This window comes from Thermobia domestica, chromosome 6 (assembly GCF_964235325.1).
Source record: "Thermobia domestica chromosome 6, izTheDome1.hap1.1, whole genome shotgun sequence".
Lineage (NCBI taxonomy): Eukaryota > Metazoa > Arthropoda > Insecta > Zygentoma > Lepismatidae > Thermobia > Thermobia domestica.
The window spans coordinates 147,507,677-147,526,797 of NC_137459.1; the positions used below are offsets into that span (position 1 = coordinate 147,507,677).

Sequence of the window (19,121 nt, forward strand, 5' to 3'; positions counted from 1 at the left end):
AGTAGTTTCCGAGATCTCTTGAGTGAATCAGTCAGTGAATTTACTCTATATATAAATATAAATATAGAGTGGATCATTAGCATGATATGCCACTGTAACTTCTAAACTAATGGACAAAAAGTGAAATTTTGTACCATCTAAATACCGGGAAGGATATATTGTTTGGCATACTCTGATACCACAAGGCTAACAGTGTTGCCAACTCAACATAAAGTTGTATTTTTTCAAGTGGCACTACATCAGGTTATTACATATCTTAGATTTTACATGTTAAACGAAAACTTAATATGTTACTTTATTATTCACTGTGATTGTATCTTCAAGTGATTGGCAGGAGACCGCTAAGCATCAGAAGTTGTTTCCGGAAAACTCCAGTGAATATCTATCACTTCTGCATATTTTCAAAATATTACCTTTGCTCTCCAAATTAATATGCAGGCCACTTTTTGGAAAATTTACGGAAAACGAGTGAGTTCATATAAAGGAAAAATGTGTAAAGTGTTAATTTCCGGCAGAGTATTTCTGCACAATGTAGAAAAGCTGTATTTTGTGTTTACAAGTATAGTGTTACTAGTGTGAAATCGTTACAAGTGCTATAGTACGGTTAAATTGAGTAAGTGGATATGAAAGAGGACGGGAACCGGCACAGTAATTCACCGCAATGTGTTCACGAGTGTAAAACAATTACCAGTGCTAAACAAATTCATATTACTGCGAAAACCATATTAAGTTACTTGTAAATACGACTTACAACCACAAACCTAACCTAACCCACGCTACCAACTTAAAATACCATACTCTACTTTACACTACTAACGTAACCTATTGTACTCTACCCTAACACGTTGGTGAGTGTATTTTTGCATGAATAATCGTTTTCATAGCATATCAGTTTGTACGCAGTTATTTGTGCATGCACCGAGAAAATAATACTTTAGAACACGTTGGAGTATTATTTGCAGCTAGATAAATGATGTAAAGTGGCCTCGATATTTTTCACGAAACAAGTAATAGAGAGTTAAATTATGGATTGAAAATAGTGTAATAGACTCTAAAGAAGAGAACTAAATAAAGATTAAGATTAATAGCAATCACTTGTTATGGCATATGCTGATGATGTAAATTTAATGATAGGAGATGATAGGATGATAGGAGAACAGTAGAAATAAATGCAGAGATATTATTAAACGCTTGCAGGGACATGGGTTTAGAAGTAAATGCAGAGAAAACTAAATACATGGAAGTGCGTCGGGACCGTAATACGGCAAATTGTGGAGGCGTTAAAATATTAAATAATACTTTTGATAAAGTGGATACTTTCAAATATTTAGGATCAATATTAACAGACGAAAATCATATTCACGAAGAAATTAAATGTCGACTAAAAGCAGGGAATTCGTTTTACTATTCGGTTCAAAATCTCTTGTTGTCGCGAATTCTGTCGAGGAATTTGAAGCTTAAAATATATAAAACGATAATCATGCCTGTTGTTCTGTTTGGTTGCGAAACATAGTCGCTTACTCTGAGGGAAGAACTTAGACTGAAAGTATTTGAGAACAGGATCCTGAGAAGAATATTCGGACCCAAGAGGAACGAGAATGGGGAATGGCGGAAGCTTCATAACGAGGAACTACATAGTTTATACGGTTTACCCAACATTGTTAGGATCGTCAAGTCTAGGAGGCTTAGGTGGGCAGGTCATGTAGCTAGAATGGAAGAAAGTAAAAACGCTTTCAAAGTCTTGACTGGTAGACCCATAGGAAAACGACCATTAGGAAGACCTAGGCGCAGATGGGAAGATAATATTAAGATGGATCTCGCAGAGATAGGAATACAAAGTAGAAACTGGATCCAATTAGCTAAGGATATAAGTCAGTGGAGAGCTTTTGTGAACGCGGCACTGACCCTCCGGGTTCCATAGGCCATAGAGTTAGTTAGTTATTAATAGCAGTTGGTATTATGTGTAAACACTTTATTAATGAAATCTCTCTTCACTCAAATAAGTGGAATGGCAAGCCTAACTAAGAAATAACAATGATGCAGTCAGTACGAGGCAGCAAAATCTATGCTTCCATCCATTTGGAAACAAACGCAAACAGTGTTAATCAAACAACTAAAAAACATGGATTGCATCTCAGTTTGTATTAAGAGATCCCTGAGTTTGCTTGTTAACAGAAGAAATAATTATATAGATTTAAACAACAAATGCTCTTTCATGAAGTCAGAGATTGGACAAGAAAAGAAATATCCGATGGAAACGCTAGCTAACGAGCAATTAAGTTTATGACGTTGATAAAAGATGTAAGCAAGACCACAAAAATAAGATGTGTCCGGTAAAACATAAGAGATTTTAGATGTTTGTTTGTGTGTCATTTTGCTACAGTGTGTTTCGCCAAAAGGCTTAACCCAAAGTCCAGCTACAAAGCATGCAAACAACCGGAAATTCCAAATGGGGAAGAAAATCAAGTAAAGGCTAAAATAACCTTGACATCAAGTGTATCAAACTGTCATACAACATACGTACCTCAGCTCAATCAGGCAAACAGGGTATACCAACAAAAGTAAGACTACACCTTATTTAACTACAGAAGGATAAACAAGATATTTCAGCTTAATTGCTTTCGGCGGAATCCAAAAAGAGGGTTCATGAGAAGATAAAAATGGACAAGAAGTAGAAAGGTTCTGTTTTTAGTGTTTCAGTGTACATTTAGAGATGAACAGTGTACACAATAACCTGGAAGGACATCAGAATAGCCGTAGAGATATGGGCATTAAATTGGTAGGATACATTGGGAAAAAGTTTCGGTTTGCATCAGGGTTGGCCGGTTTAAATCAGCTGTTTTTTTTTTTTCAAAAAAAAAAAAAAAAAAAAAACTGGTTTAAACCAAAAAGAAAAAGAACGAAAAATGCTTTAAATCGTGTGAACTTCATGGTGACGTTTCCACATATCAAACCATCTGCATTACTTTTATCTCCTTTTCACCTTTTAATCAAGGTGTCCCATGTTCAATTCTCGGTCTAATCACAACCCTTCTTTCATGTGTAAACCAAGTAGCGGTTTGGATGTCACTTTAAAGCGAAAGTCTTCTTTATAACCTCGGTATTACATAAAGATGTTAAGCCTAAACATAAAAAACGAAGCCAAATTGTATGTTTTTGCTTGCTTGAGTGCTTGTTGTTTTATAAAGAAGCAAAGGTTGCCTAAATGTATTGATAGACATTGGCAAAATTTATCGACTGCCTACGTAGCTTCCAACATTAGCTTGGATTGGATTTCGTTTTAATTTTATTGAATGATATCTACATACTAAATTTGGAATTTAATACCTCAGTTTTAGCGTACTGATTATGATACGTTGACCTTAGATTTTACATGCAAAGCAATAACAGAATTTGCTTTGCATTTAAAGTAATAACAAAATTTTCCCAATGGCTAACGCGGGAGTTCCCGATTTATATGTAATTCTGTATAATGGTTTCACTTGTGCAATTATTTATCTTTTTGTCCTGAAACGATTCTTGACAATTATATTAACAAGTATGTAAAAATCAGTACAACGTATTTTTATCAGGAGTAATTTGGAGTGAGTCGCAGTGAGTGGCCAATTAGTCCCGGTTTCGAGTCCAAATGGAGGGCAATTTCTCTCGGATGTAAGCCGGGAAGCTGTTTGGATCCCGCTTTAAGCTTATGTGACCCCTTCCAGCATAACCTTGTTGTTGCATAATAACAGCAAGGCGAAATAAACTTATTTCTGTCCATATGTAATATAAATACATAGAGCAAATTATTTAAACCAAAAAAACCTGGTTTGAACCAAAAAAGAAAAAAGGTTTAAACGAAAAAAACTTTTTTTGTTTTTTCAATAAAAAACGGTTTTTGCCAACCCTGGTTTGCATAGATTTGTGATAAAAAAAATCGTTGAAATGTGAATGTTAGAAAAATGTGTAATTATCCTTTACTTGTAATGATACAAATTCAGTAGTCCATTAGTTTAAAAATTTCAAGGGTGTGTCAAGATAAATTGTCCAGGCTATATATATATATATATATATATAATGTTCTCTTCATAAACATCATTTTTGTAACAACATCCACTACTATAAAATTAAGGTTACAGTAGCCAAAGAAAAGAAACAAAGAGAAAGTGTTTTTTTCTTTAAGTTTATTAATGTAGGGAAAGGGAAATAATTACTACATGAAAATTCGAAAAAAAAATGGCTAGTTTAGCATATTTAAACTTTCAATCTATGAAAGTCGACGTATGAGGATTTTTTCGTAATCCATTTTCGGCTTGCTCTGAAAAATAAATTCAGAATGAAAACAGAAAATATATTTATGAAGCCGTAGAAGTAAGTAATACTTAGGAAATGATTAGAGGAAGCTAGAGATCGCAATCTTCCCTCCCCTCACAAAATAAGGTTTGTTTGGTTGGATTGAGTTAAGTTTCTCTTTCAGCACTCAAGGCTATATGGAACTACAGTTTAATACTTCCAAGCCTTTTTTGTAAGTTTTTCCCGTAGACACCATCTATGTATTCTTTCAAGTAATGTTTATTTGCCATGCGCGGAGCGGCACGCCTCAACTCTAAGCTGGCGCAGCTGTTGCAGTGAACAGCTTTGATACTGCCGCTACTTCTACAGCCAGTGCCAAACCGACAGAAGTGTGCTGATTATTGAAACACAGCGACTGGCGGCTTGGCCGGTCAGCAGCGCCTTATGAAAGCCCCATTAGAAGCAATGTTCCGCCAGCGGTGGCTCAGTGCGGCGACTACTGTGGGAAACTTGGTTTGGGAGTGAGGGAGATGATGGACGGTAGGGTGGGAGAGTAACAGGTGCGAGCAAGTACATAGTTCGGTTAGACCAGCGTTTCCCAACCGGTGTGCCGCGGCACACTGGTGTGCCGTGAATGGGCCGCTGGTGTGCCGCGAGGAATAGAAGCAAAATTATTAATTTTATAGCAATCAAATTGCTAAACGTAGGGAAAAATGTATATTTGTATTTCCATGACTATGAACCTCTACTATGAATCTACAATTTTAAGTTTCATACAGGGTTACTGTTCTGTACATTTTTAATGTTGAAAAATGTATTTGTTATCATTGTTATGACCATTATTGCTTCTTTATTGTTGCAGATTATTTCGTAACTTGAAAATTTAAAATATAATTCAATCCTTTCGACAAATTATCTACATTTGTGTTTTAAAAGTATAAGAGATTTGTTTGTTCGTTCGTTATTTAGTGATCTTCTTTCTTAGTAAAAGGTTGGATACAGTTTTTAAAAAGAAAGCGTATTTTTAAAAACCTATTTGTTTTCTATTTTTAAAATAGAATGAAAAATAAGCATAATGATTTACCACGAGGAAAAACCTCTCTGAGAAGGAGATCAATAATCACAGAAAAAATACCACTGTGTTTTATATTTACAAATAATAATATCTATAAGTGTGCTGCGAGAATCCAAGTAATATCTATAAGTGTGCCGCGAGATTCCAAGTAACACCCGTAGTGTGCCGCAAGTTGAAAAAGGTTGGGAAACGCTGGGTTAAGCGGTCGTTCGGTTGACCGACGTTCGGATAATCGACGCTCTAATGTATATATATATAAGTAAAGTTTATAAGACATATATCCCTTTGGGGATCCCATGGTACAGTTTGTACCATACGGGGTGTTTCATGGTACATTGCGTTATAACTCTTCTATTTGAGCTTTTTCGTCCTTTTTTCAAGTCCAGAGGCATTGTAGAAGACATTACGTATGGTTTCACACCTTCCTGCGTCGAGACATATTAGGTGATGACGTCATAAGTCTAAAATTTATATTTTCGTGTAATACTTTTTGGGAGGGTTTATGTAAAGTGTTTTTGGCGGGCGTATTTTTGCATGTAGAAGATTGAAATTTTGCACAAACACGCAGTCCACCGAGTAGTATTTACCAGACTTTTTTTCCGATTTCTGCGTTAAAACAGGGGGGGGGGGATCCAGAAGGTCAAACATTTGAAAAAAGGGATATTTTTACCCAAAAATCCCGTTTTTCCTCATTTTCCCGCCTTAGATACATGATGGAGACAAGTGAATGGTACCGCCTGAAAGGCAGTTCTATTCTGAAGAGAATGATGTGCGACACATGGCCCTAGGGTAATTAGGGAAGTGTCAGGGAATTTTTACCAAAATATACTTCTGTATAGGGGAATTTTGGACATTTTCGGTATTATTTTTTGCGGGTTTATTTTTGCACCTAGAAGATTGAAATTATGCACAAACATTCAGTCCACCGAGTAGTATCTGCCAGATTTTTTTTCAGATTTCTGCGTTAAAACTGGGGGGTACAGAGGGGCTAAACGTTGAAAAAGGGAAATTTTTTACCAAAAAATCCCTTTCACGGGATTTTCCCGCCTTAGATATATGATGGGGACACGTGAATGTTACTACCTGAAAGGCAGTTCTATTCTGAAGAGAATGATGGGCGAAACGTGACCGTAGGGTAATTAGGGATTTCTCAGGGAACGTTTAAAAATTGCCCTCTGTATACGGGAATATGGGACATTGTCGGTATTTTATTTTTTTTTTGGGGGGGCGAGCTTACTTTTGCACCTGGAAAATTGGAGTTGTGCATAAACATTCAGCCCACCGAGTAGTATTTACCAGATTTTTTTCAGATCTCTGCGTTAAAACAGGGGGGCTAAAAGTTGAAAAAAGGATATTTAGACCCAAAAAATCCCGTTTTTCCTCATTTTCCCGCCATAGATACATGATGGCGACACGTGAGTCATACCGCCTGAAAGGCAGTTCTATTCTGAAGAGAATGATGGGCGAAACATGACCCTAGGGTAATTAGGAATCTCAGGAAATTTTTTACTTGAGATCATGGTGTTTTACGGTAATTTGGGGCTTGGTGGGAATTCCTGATAAAATTTCTCCCGCCCTTGGTATTCAAGATAGAAACTTGAAATTTGGCACACACATTCAGTATACCAAGTACTATTTATCAGTTTTTTTTAGATGGCTACGTTCACACAGGGCCGCTCCAGAGGGGCCCAAAGTGCGAGAAAAAGAATTTCCCTCCAAAATTTTCCCTTTGGCATAATTTTTCCCGCTCCTGGTATATAGTATGAGCATGCAAGTGGTATCATTTGAAAGCCAGCTCCATTCTGAAGAGAATGAGATATGAACCATGATCCTAGGATAAATAGTGACGATGCAGTAGCTGCTTGACTGAAAGTCTAAAAAATAGCCCAAAAAACCGGGTACCGGAAAGGGATATATCATCAGACTAGATAGATTTTTTTTTTTCTTAGGGTGTTACCGGTGAGTTCCACGTTAGCATATTTATGTGCAATTCGAACTCACTAGCTCGCATCTCGAATCGAACATCGACCTCCTGTGCAGAAGTAGCAGTCGCTAGCCCCATACCCACGAAGGAGCGTGCCCACAAAATAAAATAAAAATGAAGTGGATCGACGTATCTAATTCCAACCTTCAAATAATAAGCCAAAGTGGAGTTAAAAAATGTGGCTTAAGGAGTTAAATTCGCCGGTAAAACTAGGCAGAAATTTAGAGAAACATTTAACGGAGTATAAAATTCGGTAGTTTTTTGGGTAACGAATATATAGAGACCACAGAAAGAAACATCCAAATTAAGAAACATTCAAGGGATTTGAAAAAGGAACATCAGCTTTCTTTAAATATTACAACATTTAAAAGAATAATTCAAATGACAGTAACAAAACAAAATGTCATTATTTCAGTCCAGTTATAATAAGAGGTTAGTTTAGAATCAATTATTATTCAAGTGAAAACTTAAAATGGATCAAGGTGGCTCAGTGGTAGTGCTTACCTCTGGTGCGTGGGGTCATTAGATTGATCCTCGGCTAAATAAGTTTGTGGTGGACAACATCGTATCTGTGGGTTTTCTCGGGATACTCTCGTTTCCTCCCACATTCTTACTCCACCGATTTTTCCATCATTCATTCGCCTTAATCTGTCTCCATAATCGTGACAAGTTAAACTGAAAAAGTTCATTTCAAAACCTAAGATTAAATTCAGATGGGAGAGAACTGGTTCGGAGTATAGGAAGCATGTTATTAGCTATGAAACTGAATCTCTAAAACCAGGTGACATGGCAATGTGATCGAGGAAAATTATTTATATTAAACTACTTACACATGGGACAGTCATTCAGGTTTTCCTTGTAATTCAAATTTTAGTTCGTTTGTCTACATTGTTTTTTTTTTCAAAAAGCTGGATACAAACTATCATATAGTTTAGAAACAATGTTTGCAGATAGAAATTACTGGTAAGTACAAAGATTAGTCTAAGTTTGATTACGAAACACCACCTTTACCTAATATATTAATAAAATTGATCTGCAAGAAAGTAATCTGCTAAGATTGGTAAGATAGGAATAGACTTCATTTTCCCCAAAGGTAGATTGTTTTGTACCACCTTGCTTCTGTTATGACACTTTTATGCTGTAAACTGGACCGGATTTACGGAATTGCAACCCTGTGTACGTCTACATGGCGGCATTTTTTTTAAAAAAGTTACCAATTTCATAATAGTGTTCATTGCACAAACTAAAATGATTGAACTTTGTCTACTTTGTAATATTAAAAGAAGTAAAGTGAAAATAAAACTAAATTTACATGCTATTTGTAATGATTTACAACAGTTTTCCAATTATGACAACAGTATGGAAAGACTGATGATGTTTTAAACAGAAGACATGGGTCTCTCAAGTTAACATGCTGTACAAGACTTCGGCTTGGTGCACTGAAAAGGTGAAAAGTCATGTGATTAAAAATTCCAAGAAAAGAAGCTGAATGAAGAGGCTTTGAAAACTCAAAATTCAACGGCAAGAACTGCTGAGTCTTAAAGTTCCATGAAGAACCAGTTGAGAATGCTCCATGAGCATTGTCAGAACGAACTTAAAAAGAAAGGAGAGATGGAGCGAGAAGGATAACTGTCATTGTTCCTAGATATAAAAGTAAATCTTTTTATCCGCACCTTCTCTCTCTCGCAAAATATCATCTCTCTATAACTTACAGTTCTCGAAATATGGCTACATAAATATCTAGTAATTCGAACTTTATTGGCCAATATCTGGGAAACGGTAGCCAGTTGGTCAGTATACAGTTAACCAGTAGCCACCGGTTACTATTTGGTACCAAAATATTCACCATTCTCTTAGGTATTGATCAACATCAATATCATTTCTCTACAACTTATGGTCTCCGAGCTATGGCTACTTAAATATCTAGAAATAGGCCTGTTTTGGCCAATATCACGGGAATGGTAGAGAGACTATATTGATGTTAATCAATACCTAAGAAGATGGTAAACATTTTGGTATTGATATTAATTGGTGGCCACTGGCCAACCGGCCATTGGCCAATTGGACAGTGGGCACCGGTTACTATTCGGTACCAAAATATTTACTATCCTTTTAGATATTGATCAACACCAACATGATCTCTCTATGACGTACGGTTCCCGAGATATGGCTCCATAAATCTATGGAAGTCGGCCATTTTTTGACCAATATCTCGGAAACTGTAAGAGTGACGCAAAAAATGTAATCACTTTCTCTGATAGTTTTTGATGCTCTATCGAATGCAGGGTTCAGAATTGAAAAAAATCGCAAATAGCAGACAAACGGACACAGACAGACACACGCAGACATAGATAATTTAGTAACGAACTTTTTAAGTTCGTTGAAAATGAAGTCTTTTGACTAATATGATTCAGAAAATGATGGAACACATTATAGAAGAACTGTGATCAACGAAAACCGAATGAAATTAAGTTTCAGTGCCATACCTCATGACAGAGAAAAACTAACCACTCTTTACAAAGAGTTTTTAGAAATCGACTTTTTAACAAAAGTAGAAAACGTTGACCAGGGTAGCTTATTTAAATCAGCAAGAAATTTCACTCTCTCACAAAGTGAAGTTTACAGCAACGATATAAAAGTAGACTTTTTGCAGGAATGTTAGCATTTCAACGGATAACTAAGGAACATACAAAATGCAGTTACTAATAAGAAAGGTGGGAAGCTTATACATCCTTGGACGCTGCCTGCTCTTTACAAGATAGTAGTCAAAAAACAAACCTTCAAGATATTTATCCGAAAGTGTGCATTACTCTGAAAATATACTATTCCACAGCAGTAATCAGCTGTTAGGCCGAGAGGTCTTTTTCCCCTCTTCGCAGAGTAGAAAACAATCTCAGATCGTCTCGAGGGCAAAATCGGCTGGTGAATACTGGAGTATTGTGTACAGAATCTGACATTACGGCAAAACAGAGTAATAAGAAACAATTTCTACCTTTTCCATTGTTTTGCAGTGTAATATACGAGTGAAGTGGTGTGTTTTGGGGTGTAGGAGTGTATATAAAATTAAATTTAGTGAATTCAACATAATTCTAGGTTTCAGAATTATTTTGTATAACTGGAGTGTGGAGTGATTCTAAGTATTGTTGAGTTTAAATGTATTCCAAGAAAGTGAAAACTGCACCTAATGGCAATCAACATGTTGCGGGAGCTACAAAAGTATTTCTTTAAATGTCGTAGCATACGCTCGTAGTATTTACTGTCTTTCTAAGAGTAATAACTTACATTTAATAGCATGTGTGGAATTAAAAATAAGTTGTTCATTAATCCTCGGTTTCAATGTAGCTTTTGCAAAACAAGCCTCATTATTCATTACTGTGATTAATATTATATTTTCTATTTATTTGTTTTGCAAATTTGTTATTAAATAATCTGATCACACAATTTTTCAGACAGAATTTTAAGATGTTCATGAGCGAGGAATCAAACATCTTCATACCAGAGTCGTAACTTGTGGGGGGCAGGAGGGGCAACTGTACCCCCAGGGATGCTCCGCGCCCTTCGAGGGGACTCCACTTTAAGACAAAATTTTCTTATTCCATATACGATATGAACATGAAATTATAAATGAAGCATCAAAGAAGTTCAGTACATTATATAGACGAAACAGCACATAAAAAATAAATAAAACAAAGATGAGTCGTGGGCCCATTTCAGTCAAATATGTCTACTATTAGGGAGGAATAGTCTTATGGCTTTGAGATTTGTCAATATTGTCCCCTGAATTAATTTGTCATGTATGGAATGGGCCCAGGGGAGTAACTAAAGGCCCCGCTCACCTTGCCGTGCGGGAGGGCCCATAAAGAATAAGAGAAAGATGGGCCCAAGAATTAGAAGAACAACTTTTCTAGGGGCCCCAAATACGGGTATTAATGCTTTCCCCCCAGAAAAAATTAAGTTACGGCGCTGCTTCTTACACTTTCGTTGTTTAACAATGCAAAGGGCTAGTACCTAGTTTCGTTGCTGTTGTCAATTTACTTAATAAAATATGAAATACGATATACGATATTTTAACTGAAAAAGATAATATCCTCTTAGTTATACAACCTTTCGTAAATAAAGTGTTCATCAAGCAGGTAAATTAACATTGATATACAAATATTCAGATCATATCTTGCCTCCCCTCTCCCACTTTTAACGTCCAATCGCTGCCAATGGTCGTGTACAATTAATAAGAGAGTTGCACGAATTAGATTTTACGTTTCTTTTTTGAGTCATGCTTACTAGCTCAGAAAACACGGGGGCGTTTTGCGGATAACGCAGCTGTTCCTCTGGAAGACGACGACCCGTTTGATGAAGGCAGTATCGTGATTTATCGAACCATGCATCGTTGAGCCATTGCTCGGTGGTCCAATGACGATGAACACGTACCCATTCCAGTCGTACGGTTCCTACGATGCCATGTGGTTAACATTGGTACACGTGTGGGACGTCAGCTGCGGAGGCCCATATCTAGCAATGTACGGTGAACTACGTGTTCAGACACACTCGTGCTTTGTCCAGTGTTGAAGTCTGCTGTTAATCATGCTGCAGTTTGCACCCCATCATGTTGTAAAGACACTTACTACAGCAGCTTGGAAACACCCGAGTAGTCGCACTGTTCCGAGGTCTTCGTTTCCAGGCATTTAGCCATCGTAATCTGTCCCTATCAAACTGATACGCACAGGCACCACATGGACTGATCGAGTGAAATCCCTGTCATACCTGGTGAGCTGTTCTGATGCGCCCCTTAACTCTTACGTGAATAAGAGTAGTTTACTGAAGCTAGAAAAAAAAATGAAAAAAAACAAACACGAAAATAATAATAATAAAGTAGATTTTCACAAAAACGGCGCTATTTTGTTTCTGTTTCATTAATCAGTGTTTCGTTAATCACAATATGGCATAGCTCATTTGTTCGGAAAAAATCAATGAGGGGTGGCTTATATTCGGACGATTATTCCAATAGCTGTTCGGGCGGATTTTGTTCATTAATAACTCCATAATGTTGCGTAAATAAGTCTTACAAAAAGAAATTCACAAGAGGTAGTTTACTCTTGGTGATGAATTTTCTTTTTCTGAAATTTCCCGAACGCCTTAGAGTTTTGTTCGTATTTCACAAGAAAATGTTTAGTTAATAACTGGAGCACAATATGTTTAGTTTAAGGAATTAGAGCGAGAAAGTTTTAGCGCGTTGGCCCATCTTTTTTATATATATATACATATATATATATATATATATTTATGAAAAGGTTTACAACTTGGAACCATTTGGAAATTGGAACAAGAGTATATTGTATGAATTAAAAAGTAATACAGTTAATAGATGGCACCACCTGCTAGTTTTTTCGAGTACGTTTTCCTTGACATCCAGCCAATCAGAACGGCTACAGCAATATATTTATGATGAGTAGCGGAACATTTGTTTTCTTTTCGGAAAGGAAGTACTGGTTAGAACTAACGTTTCCTACTAATTGTATAAAACAATCAAAAATAGAAAATATGTTGATTGTAGTGTTTTAGCGAGATAAATGACTTTCTATAAATATCAAAATCTTATGTGAATCGTGCGTTGCTGTATTTTGTGGGGTTGTTGCTTCGTGTGTTTATGCTCCACTGGTATTTAAATCATGAACGAAATCCTTACATGAGTATTGTGAATATATTCCAAATCATTTATTTTTAATGCCAAACTGGTCGCTGATAAAGTTTCAAGTTGTTGAAGTAATGCCTCTTGTTTCATGATACTTTACAGGTAAAAGGGAAACAGGTCGACAGGAACTCCTGAACTCGGTTGGTCAGCCAACGAGTGGTAAAGCAGTCTCAGAGCGAGTAAGTGTTTTACATTACTTTCGGCAGTTACGATAGTTAATCAGTCTGAAATTTATTCTAACTTTAAAGGAATGTCCAATTTCTTTTGTTGGTAACATTGTAGTTTCAGTCGTGGAGATTGGTGAATGCTTTGCACATCCCTGTTTCCTTTTAACCATGGGCATAATGCTTTCTATAAGGGGGAGGGGGCAACTTTGGTTCAGTGGTAGCACGCTTACCTCTGGTGCGTGCTCCTTGGTTCCATCCCTGGACAAGTAAGTTTATAGTGGACAGCATCGTGTCAGTGGTTTTTTTCGGAGTAGCACATTCCACTAATTCTTCCATCATTCACATACCTTAATCATCCATCTTAACCTAACGGGCAGAACGTAGACGTTAAATATTTTATTTCATGTCATTTTTGCATAACTTTTGATATATATATATATATATATATATATATATATATATATATATATATAAAATAATTGTTGGTATAAGTTTCCTCTCAAATGTTGGTTGCGAATTCTGCTCACACGATCCATTTCAGCATGGTCCGTACATTCTTACTTTTTTTTTTTTTTTAAGTAGATTCTGTTGTAATTTTCTTTTGCAACCTTTTCTTCGGAATAACTACTATTTTTGGTATTCGTACTTTAATCGGCAACTATTTACAACTCATACAAAATAGAGTTGTAAATACGTTTATAATCCTCCAATGTAGTCGCCAGTATTTTGTATGAATGGAAGTCAACCTGTAATAGCACCTGTTTTGTTAATCTAATGTTACTGTCTACTGCCGGAAGAATCTCTTGAGCAGTTCTGGAACCCGCATCTCACTTAAGGCGGTTGCTACCTCTTCGCTGAGTCGAGTTTTCCTCTATCTAATAACATTGGATTTTTTTTTTTTCAGCAAGCAATGAACAAATCCTTACAAAAAATTGCATGGAGTCAGGTGATTAATAAAGGATTCATTATACGAGCTTATTGCTTTTAGTATATTCGTCCAGTCTCATTCGGAGTTTTTGTAGTTACTTTCAAACCTAGTAAGGTGCCTCTTGCATCTCATGTATTTCAATCTGACACCTGGTGATTGGTTATACAAATATAAATTAGCAGACGATTGTGATACCAGATAAATTTCCTCTGTTGGGGCCGCGGTGACTCAGTGCTAGAGCGTTCACCTCTGGTGCATGTGGTCCTTGGTTTGATCTCAGGTTGCGCCAAGTGAACTTTGTGGCGGACAAACACCGTGTGTGTTTTCTCGGGGTTCTCCCGTTTCTTCCCACTGTATTAGTTCCACCATTTCATTCATTGCTTATCACCGTCTCCTTTAACCTAGGCGGCCTAACTGTGGGACAAAACTTACAGATTTCATTTCATTTTCAAGTTTCCTGTGTGAAATAATAATAATAATAATAATAATAATAATAGGAAATCCGTGGCACAAGAGATTGTAACGAGCAGGGAATATCAGTGCAGCTTTGACATTAACTTAATTAAAATGTGTGGTCACCACATCGGTTCCTCCTTGCCGGTTTATTTATCTGACCAGAGACTGGCCGCGCTGCCGACACCAGTAGGGTTTTCACATTGAAAACACCAGCGCTATTTGACTTTTGTAACCTCACGGAAACAGGTAAACCAGTGGAGGTAGCGTTTTGGAATAATTATATATTTGAAACTGCGGATAGTAGTATAGAATGTTTATGCTAAATAATAAAAGTTTCATTTTTATCACATACGATGGAAACTTAGAAAGAATTTTTTTTTTTATTTTTTATTGTTACATAAATTTGTTCTTAGCGTGAATGCTGTCGAATTCTATTCCTAGTGATGACGGATTTTTCGGTATTGTTTCAGTATCGTGAGGCAACTGGGAAACTGAAGAACTAACCACACATTACCCTTCTAACAGAGCACGTTTTTTTTAGGAGAAAGTGAAATGTAGTATCAAGGATTCTTTTACTATACAAGAAAACATCTATGCATAATGAAATATGTACTGTTAATGTAGATACAAACGTCATTTTTTTTTTATTATTATTACTTTTCGAAATATAAATAGAGAGTTATTTCTTGACAACAGGGTATACGGACTTAGTGTTACCTGCTAATAATATCCTTGTAACTTACGCATTCTAAATATGAAATATTCATTTTCCAGATGGTGAACGCGAAATTTCATCTATAGCTACAACATATACAAATAGTACAATACATATTAACAGAATCATTTTAATTTTATGCATTTTTTTCATGCTTCATTTTAAAATATAGAACGTTTTTGTTGTTGAAGTACACCAATTTGTGAATGTGATACATATTAAACTAAAACATTACCGTATGAGTATAAAAATATGTGGTGGACTACTTTGTTACATCAAGCCACAACATTATGTGTAAATGAAGTTATTAGAAAAATAAATAAACAAGCAGTATAATAAAATGCTAAATATCAGCAAAGCACTGTTCACAATTTAAATATCTATGAGCATACTCCAAAATCCCTAGGCAAGCTTTTACGTTGAAAAAAAAGTAAACAAAAGTCACAAGGCCACGCTAAACATAAATACAGGAAAAGTTAAATAAAAAAAAATGTTGTTAGTAAAATTTCTATCCTTCCCCTTCAAAATTGTCTCAAACCAAGTGAGTAACTTGCTTAAATTACACTGTTCTACCACTTTTTAATTTTGTCGATAGGTGGCCAACGTTACACTCGAAGTATTGACTTCAATCAATACAAATAAATCAAACAAAACACTAACATTTCACATTTATTTATACAATGAGTATGTCATAGTTTTCTTTTTAAACTTAATTTTCATTTCATGTATAATTTTTATAAGAAATAATTTGGTTTCATATGTTATTTTCACACAAGAAAAGAAAGAAAAATACTCTACGTCAAAGTTTGATTACAGCATTACAGTATACAGGGTGTCTAGCAGTCGGGAAAGTCGGGAATTCGTCTTAAATTAAAAAATTGGTCGGGAAATCGGGGATTTGTCGGGAATTCTCGAGAAAAGTCGGGAAATTTGAATTTACATTTTTGACAGTTATTGTGCTTATTTGCTTGAGGTGAACACTTTGTGTCACCGCATTTAGATTTGAAAGTTCCAATATAATCATTCACAAAATCGCATTTCGCAATTCTTTTGTTTAGAACGCAACTCGTCAGTCATTTATTTGTAGCATACGTTAGATTGAAAATGGCTGTGTTTATGATGTCGGAGGCAGGTAAGTTTGTTTTATTAAACATAATTTTCATTCGTAAAATATAATATCTGTCTATAATAATCTTAGGATTCGAGTTTTTTTTCATTTATTATTATTATAATAAAGAAGGAAAAGAATAAAAATACTTTTGAAAATTTGGCAGATAACTGTCAAAACCTTGCAGCAACTCGACAAGACTTTTACAATGACATATCATTTCCCAACAAAACCTAAAGAAAGTTCAGTTGTTCCTGTGCCAGCATCACATGTAGACGTACCTGGCACCAGCACTGATCCTCTTACATGCTCATCAAGTAAAACACGCTCTCCAACTAGTACTTCAACCCTAGACAAATATAAAGAGAAGGATAGTGTTACACAGGCAGAGATTTTGTGGTGTATAAACGCAGTGATGAATCACAACTCTCTACTCAGTACTGAAAATAGTGTTGTTCTTTTTTACTAGGATGTTTCCAGACAGTGCAGTTGCTAGTGATATGAAATTGCACAAGGCCAAAATGTCATATATCATCGTGTGTGGATTGTGTCCATATTTTCAACATGAACTTAAATCCTTGTTGCAAGAATGCGAACATTATGTCGTTAGATTTGATGAAAGTTTAAATCCTGTTTTTGCTCAAAGTACTCAAATGGATGTGAGAGTATACTTCTGGAACGACAGCAACAACAGAGTCAGAACATGGTATTTAAATTCTGTTTTTATGGATTATAGTGCAGCTACAGACGTACTACATGGTTTGCAGAATGCATTGCAGTCGCTTAAGCAATCTAAGCTTCTGCAAATTTCAATGGATGGGTCAAACATAAACTTGACACTTTTAAGGCTAATTGAAGAGGAACATTGTGCCGCCCTTGTACAGATGCTCCACGACTTTTTGAACTTGGTTCGTGTAGTCTTCACGTTGTTCACGGTGGTTTTAAGACTGACATACAAAAAACTTGGATGGATTTGATTTCTTTTGTTAGAGCCTTGTATAACTTGTTCAAAATGGTACCAGCAGGGCGTGCTCAGTATTCTGAAGTAACAGGTTCGTCATTATTTCCTCTTCCATTTTTCCACATTCGGTGAGTAGAAAATGCTAAAATAGCAAAGCGAAGCCAAGAAATATAACCGAATGTGAGAACTTATATTGAAACCGTTAAAGGAACAGACAAAACTCAACTGTAGCTGAAAGTTTGAACGAAAAATTGCTCCTTGCAAAATTAGCTTTTTTTCTCTCCCTTTCTTTTCTTTCTTCCAATCCCTAGCTGAGGACTGTGGTATTTCTTGACCGAATATCAGTCAGACACCTCTGACTTCATTTGTGCATGGCATCCTCACTCAGTTATTAAAATTATTGATATCACGCTTCGTTACAGAAGAAACGATGGACGGGGTAAGATTGATGTTATGGAGAAAAATGAAAACATTTATGTTAATTCAGTACTATTAAGGAAATTGACCTTGGGTATACAACTAGATCAGCAGTGAGCAAATGTACAAAGGTTAGTGAAAAGAAAATACTGTGTTTTCGTAAACAAGTTCGTGAATTCTATCAGCTTTTAGTTTCCAAACTGCAACAGAAGTCTCCGCTAAAGTATTCCCTTACAAATGCACTGAGTTTTTTAATTCCTTCACCGTTGCTGTTCACAGGTAGAAACTGTTGACCTATTAAAGCAACGTTCGAAATTTTAGTGCAGAGTATATCTTCTCAGCGTTCGATGCAGAAAAGGCAGACAGAAAATACAAGGCTCTAGTAGGTCAGATACATGTGCGATAGAAAATGGAGTATTAAAAATGAAGTGAACACAGACTTAATGATTTTTGGATGAGTATCTTATGACCAAATAATATATATCTCTGCAAGATTGTAAAGATGTGCGTAATTCTTTTCCATGGCAGTGCAGCCTTAGAAAGGAGTTTTTCCTAAACGAGAAGATAATATAAAATTTGTCAGATAATTCTTTAGTGGCGCAGCGTGTAGTGTGTGAAGCTGTTAATGTAGCTGGTGGCGTACAGTCCCTACGTATCCCAAAACAGATGATACTATCAATGAGAAATGCATACGCGCGATGCAAGGAAGCCGAAGAACATCGTAGGAAAGTGATGGCAGAAAAAATCGCAGGGCCGCTGAAAAAAGAGCACAACAGAGATTAAAGTAACTTGAAGCAAAGAAACAGAAAATCGTGAATCAGTTGTCAGAAGTCGCTACTATAGAAGAAGAAAAGAAGTTGCGTGATTATATTATATCATTGTATACATGAATAAGGAGAAAGTTTTTGATTGGGAAAGATTTTGCACACTTTTTCATTACATTTTAACCTTTCTTAACTTTACGATTTTTTCTTAGGTCGGGAAAAATATGAAAATGGTCGGGAAAAGTCGGGAAAATGTCAGGAAATTGCTGAGAGAAATTTGCTAGACACCTTGAGTATATAAAAACTACTTTTTTGTTATATTATGCTATGTACATTGTAAGATCAAACCACAAGTTCTCTAAACGTACACATTCCATTTTAAAAGAATAGTTCAAATAAGATGCTAACGAAATTTTGCTGACATCTCTCGAAACTTATCTAAGAATCAACTTTAAAAAATTGACGTAAGTTCTGGGTATACTTCACGAGTGAGTAAAGAAAGAATACAAATATAGATTAAAAAGAGGTCTTCTGCAGTTAACAAGAATATAGTTAAACAAATCTAAAGGATTCTATAAAATAGAT

General features: G+C 35.9%; 1 protein-coding gene across 5 annotated transcripts in view; it reads left to right on the forward strand.

Annotated features, from left to right (window-relative positions):
* LOC145688253 (uncharacterized) overlaps nucleotides 1-19,121 on the forward strand; it is a 140,690-nt gene that overhangs the window by 18,057 nt on the left and 103,512 nt on the right. For all 5 annotated transcript variants that reach the window (XM_081762208.1, XM_081762212.1, XM_081762213.1 and 2 more), the window contains exon 3: nucleotides 13,123-13,199. In XM_081762208.1, coding sequence (XP_081618334.1) covers nucleotides 13,123-13,199 — 77 coding nt within the window. The remainder of the gene's footprint in view (nucleotides 1-13,122; nucleotides 13,200-19,121) is intronic.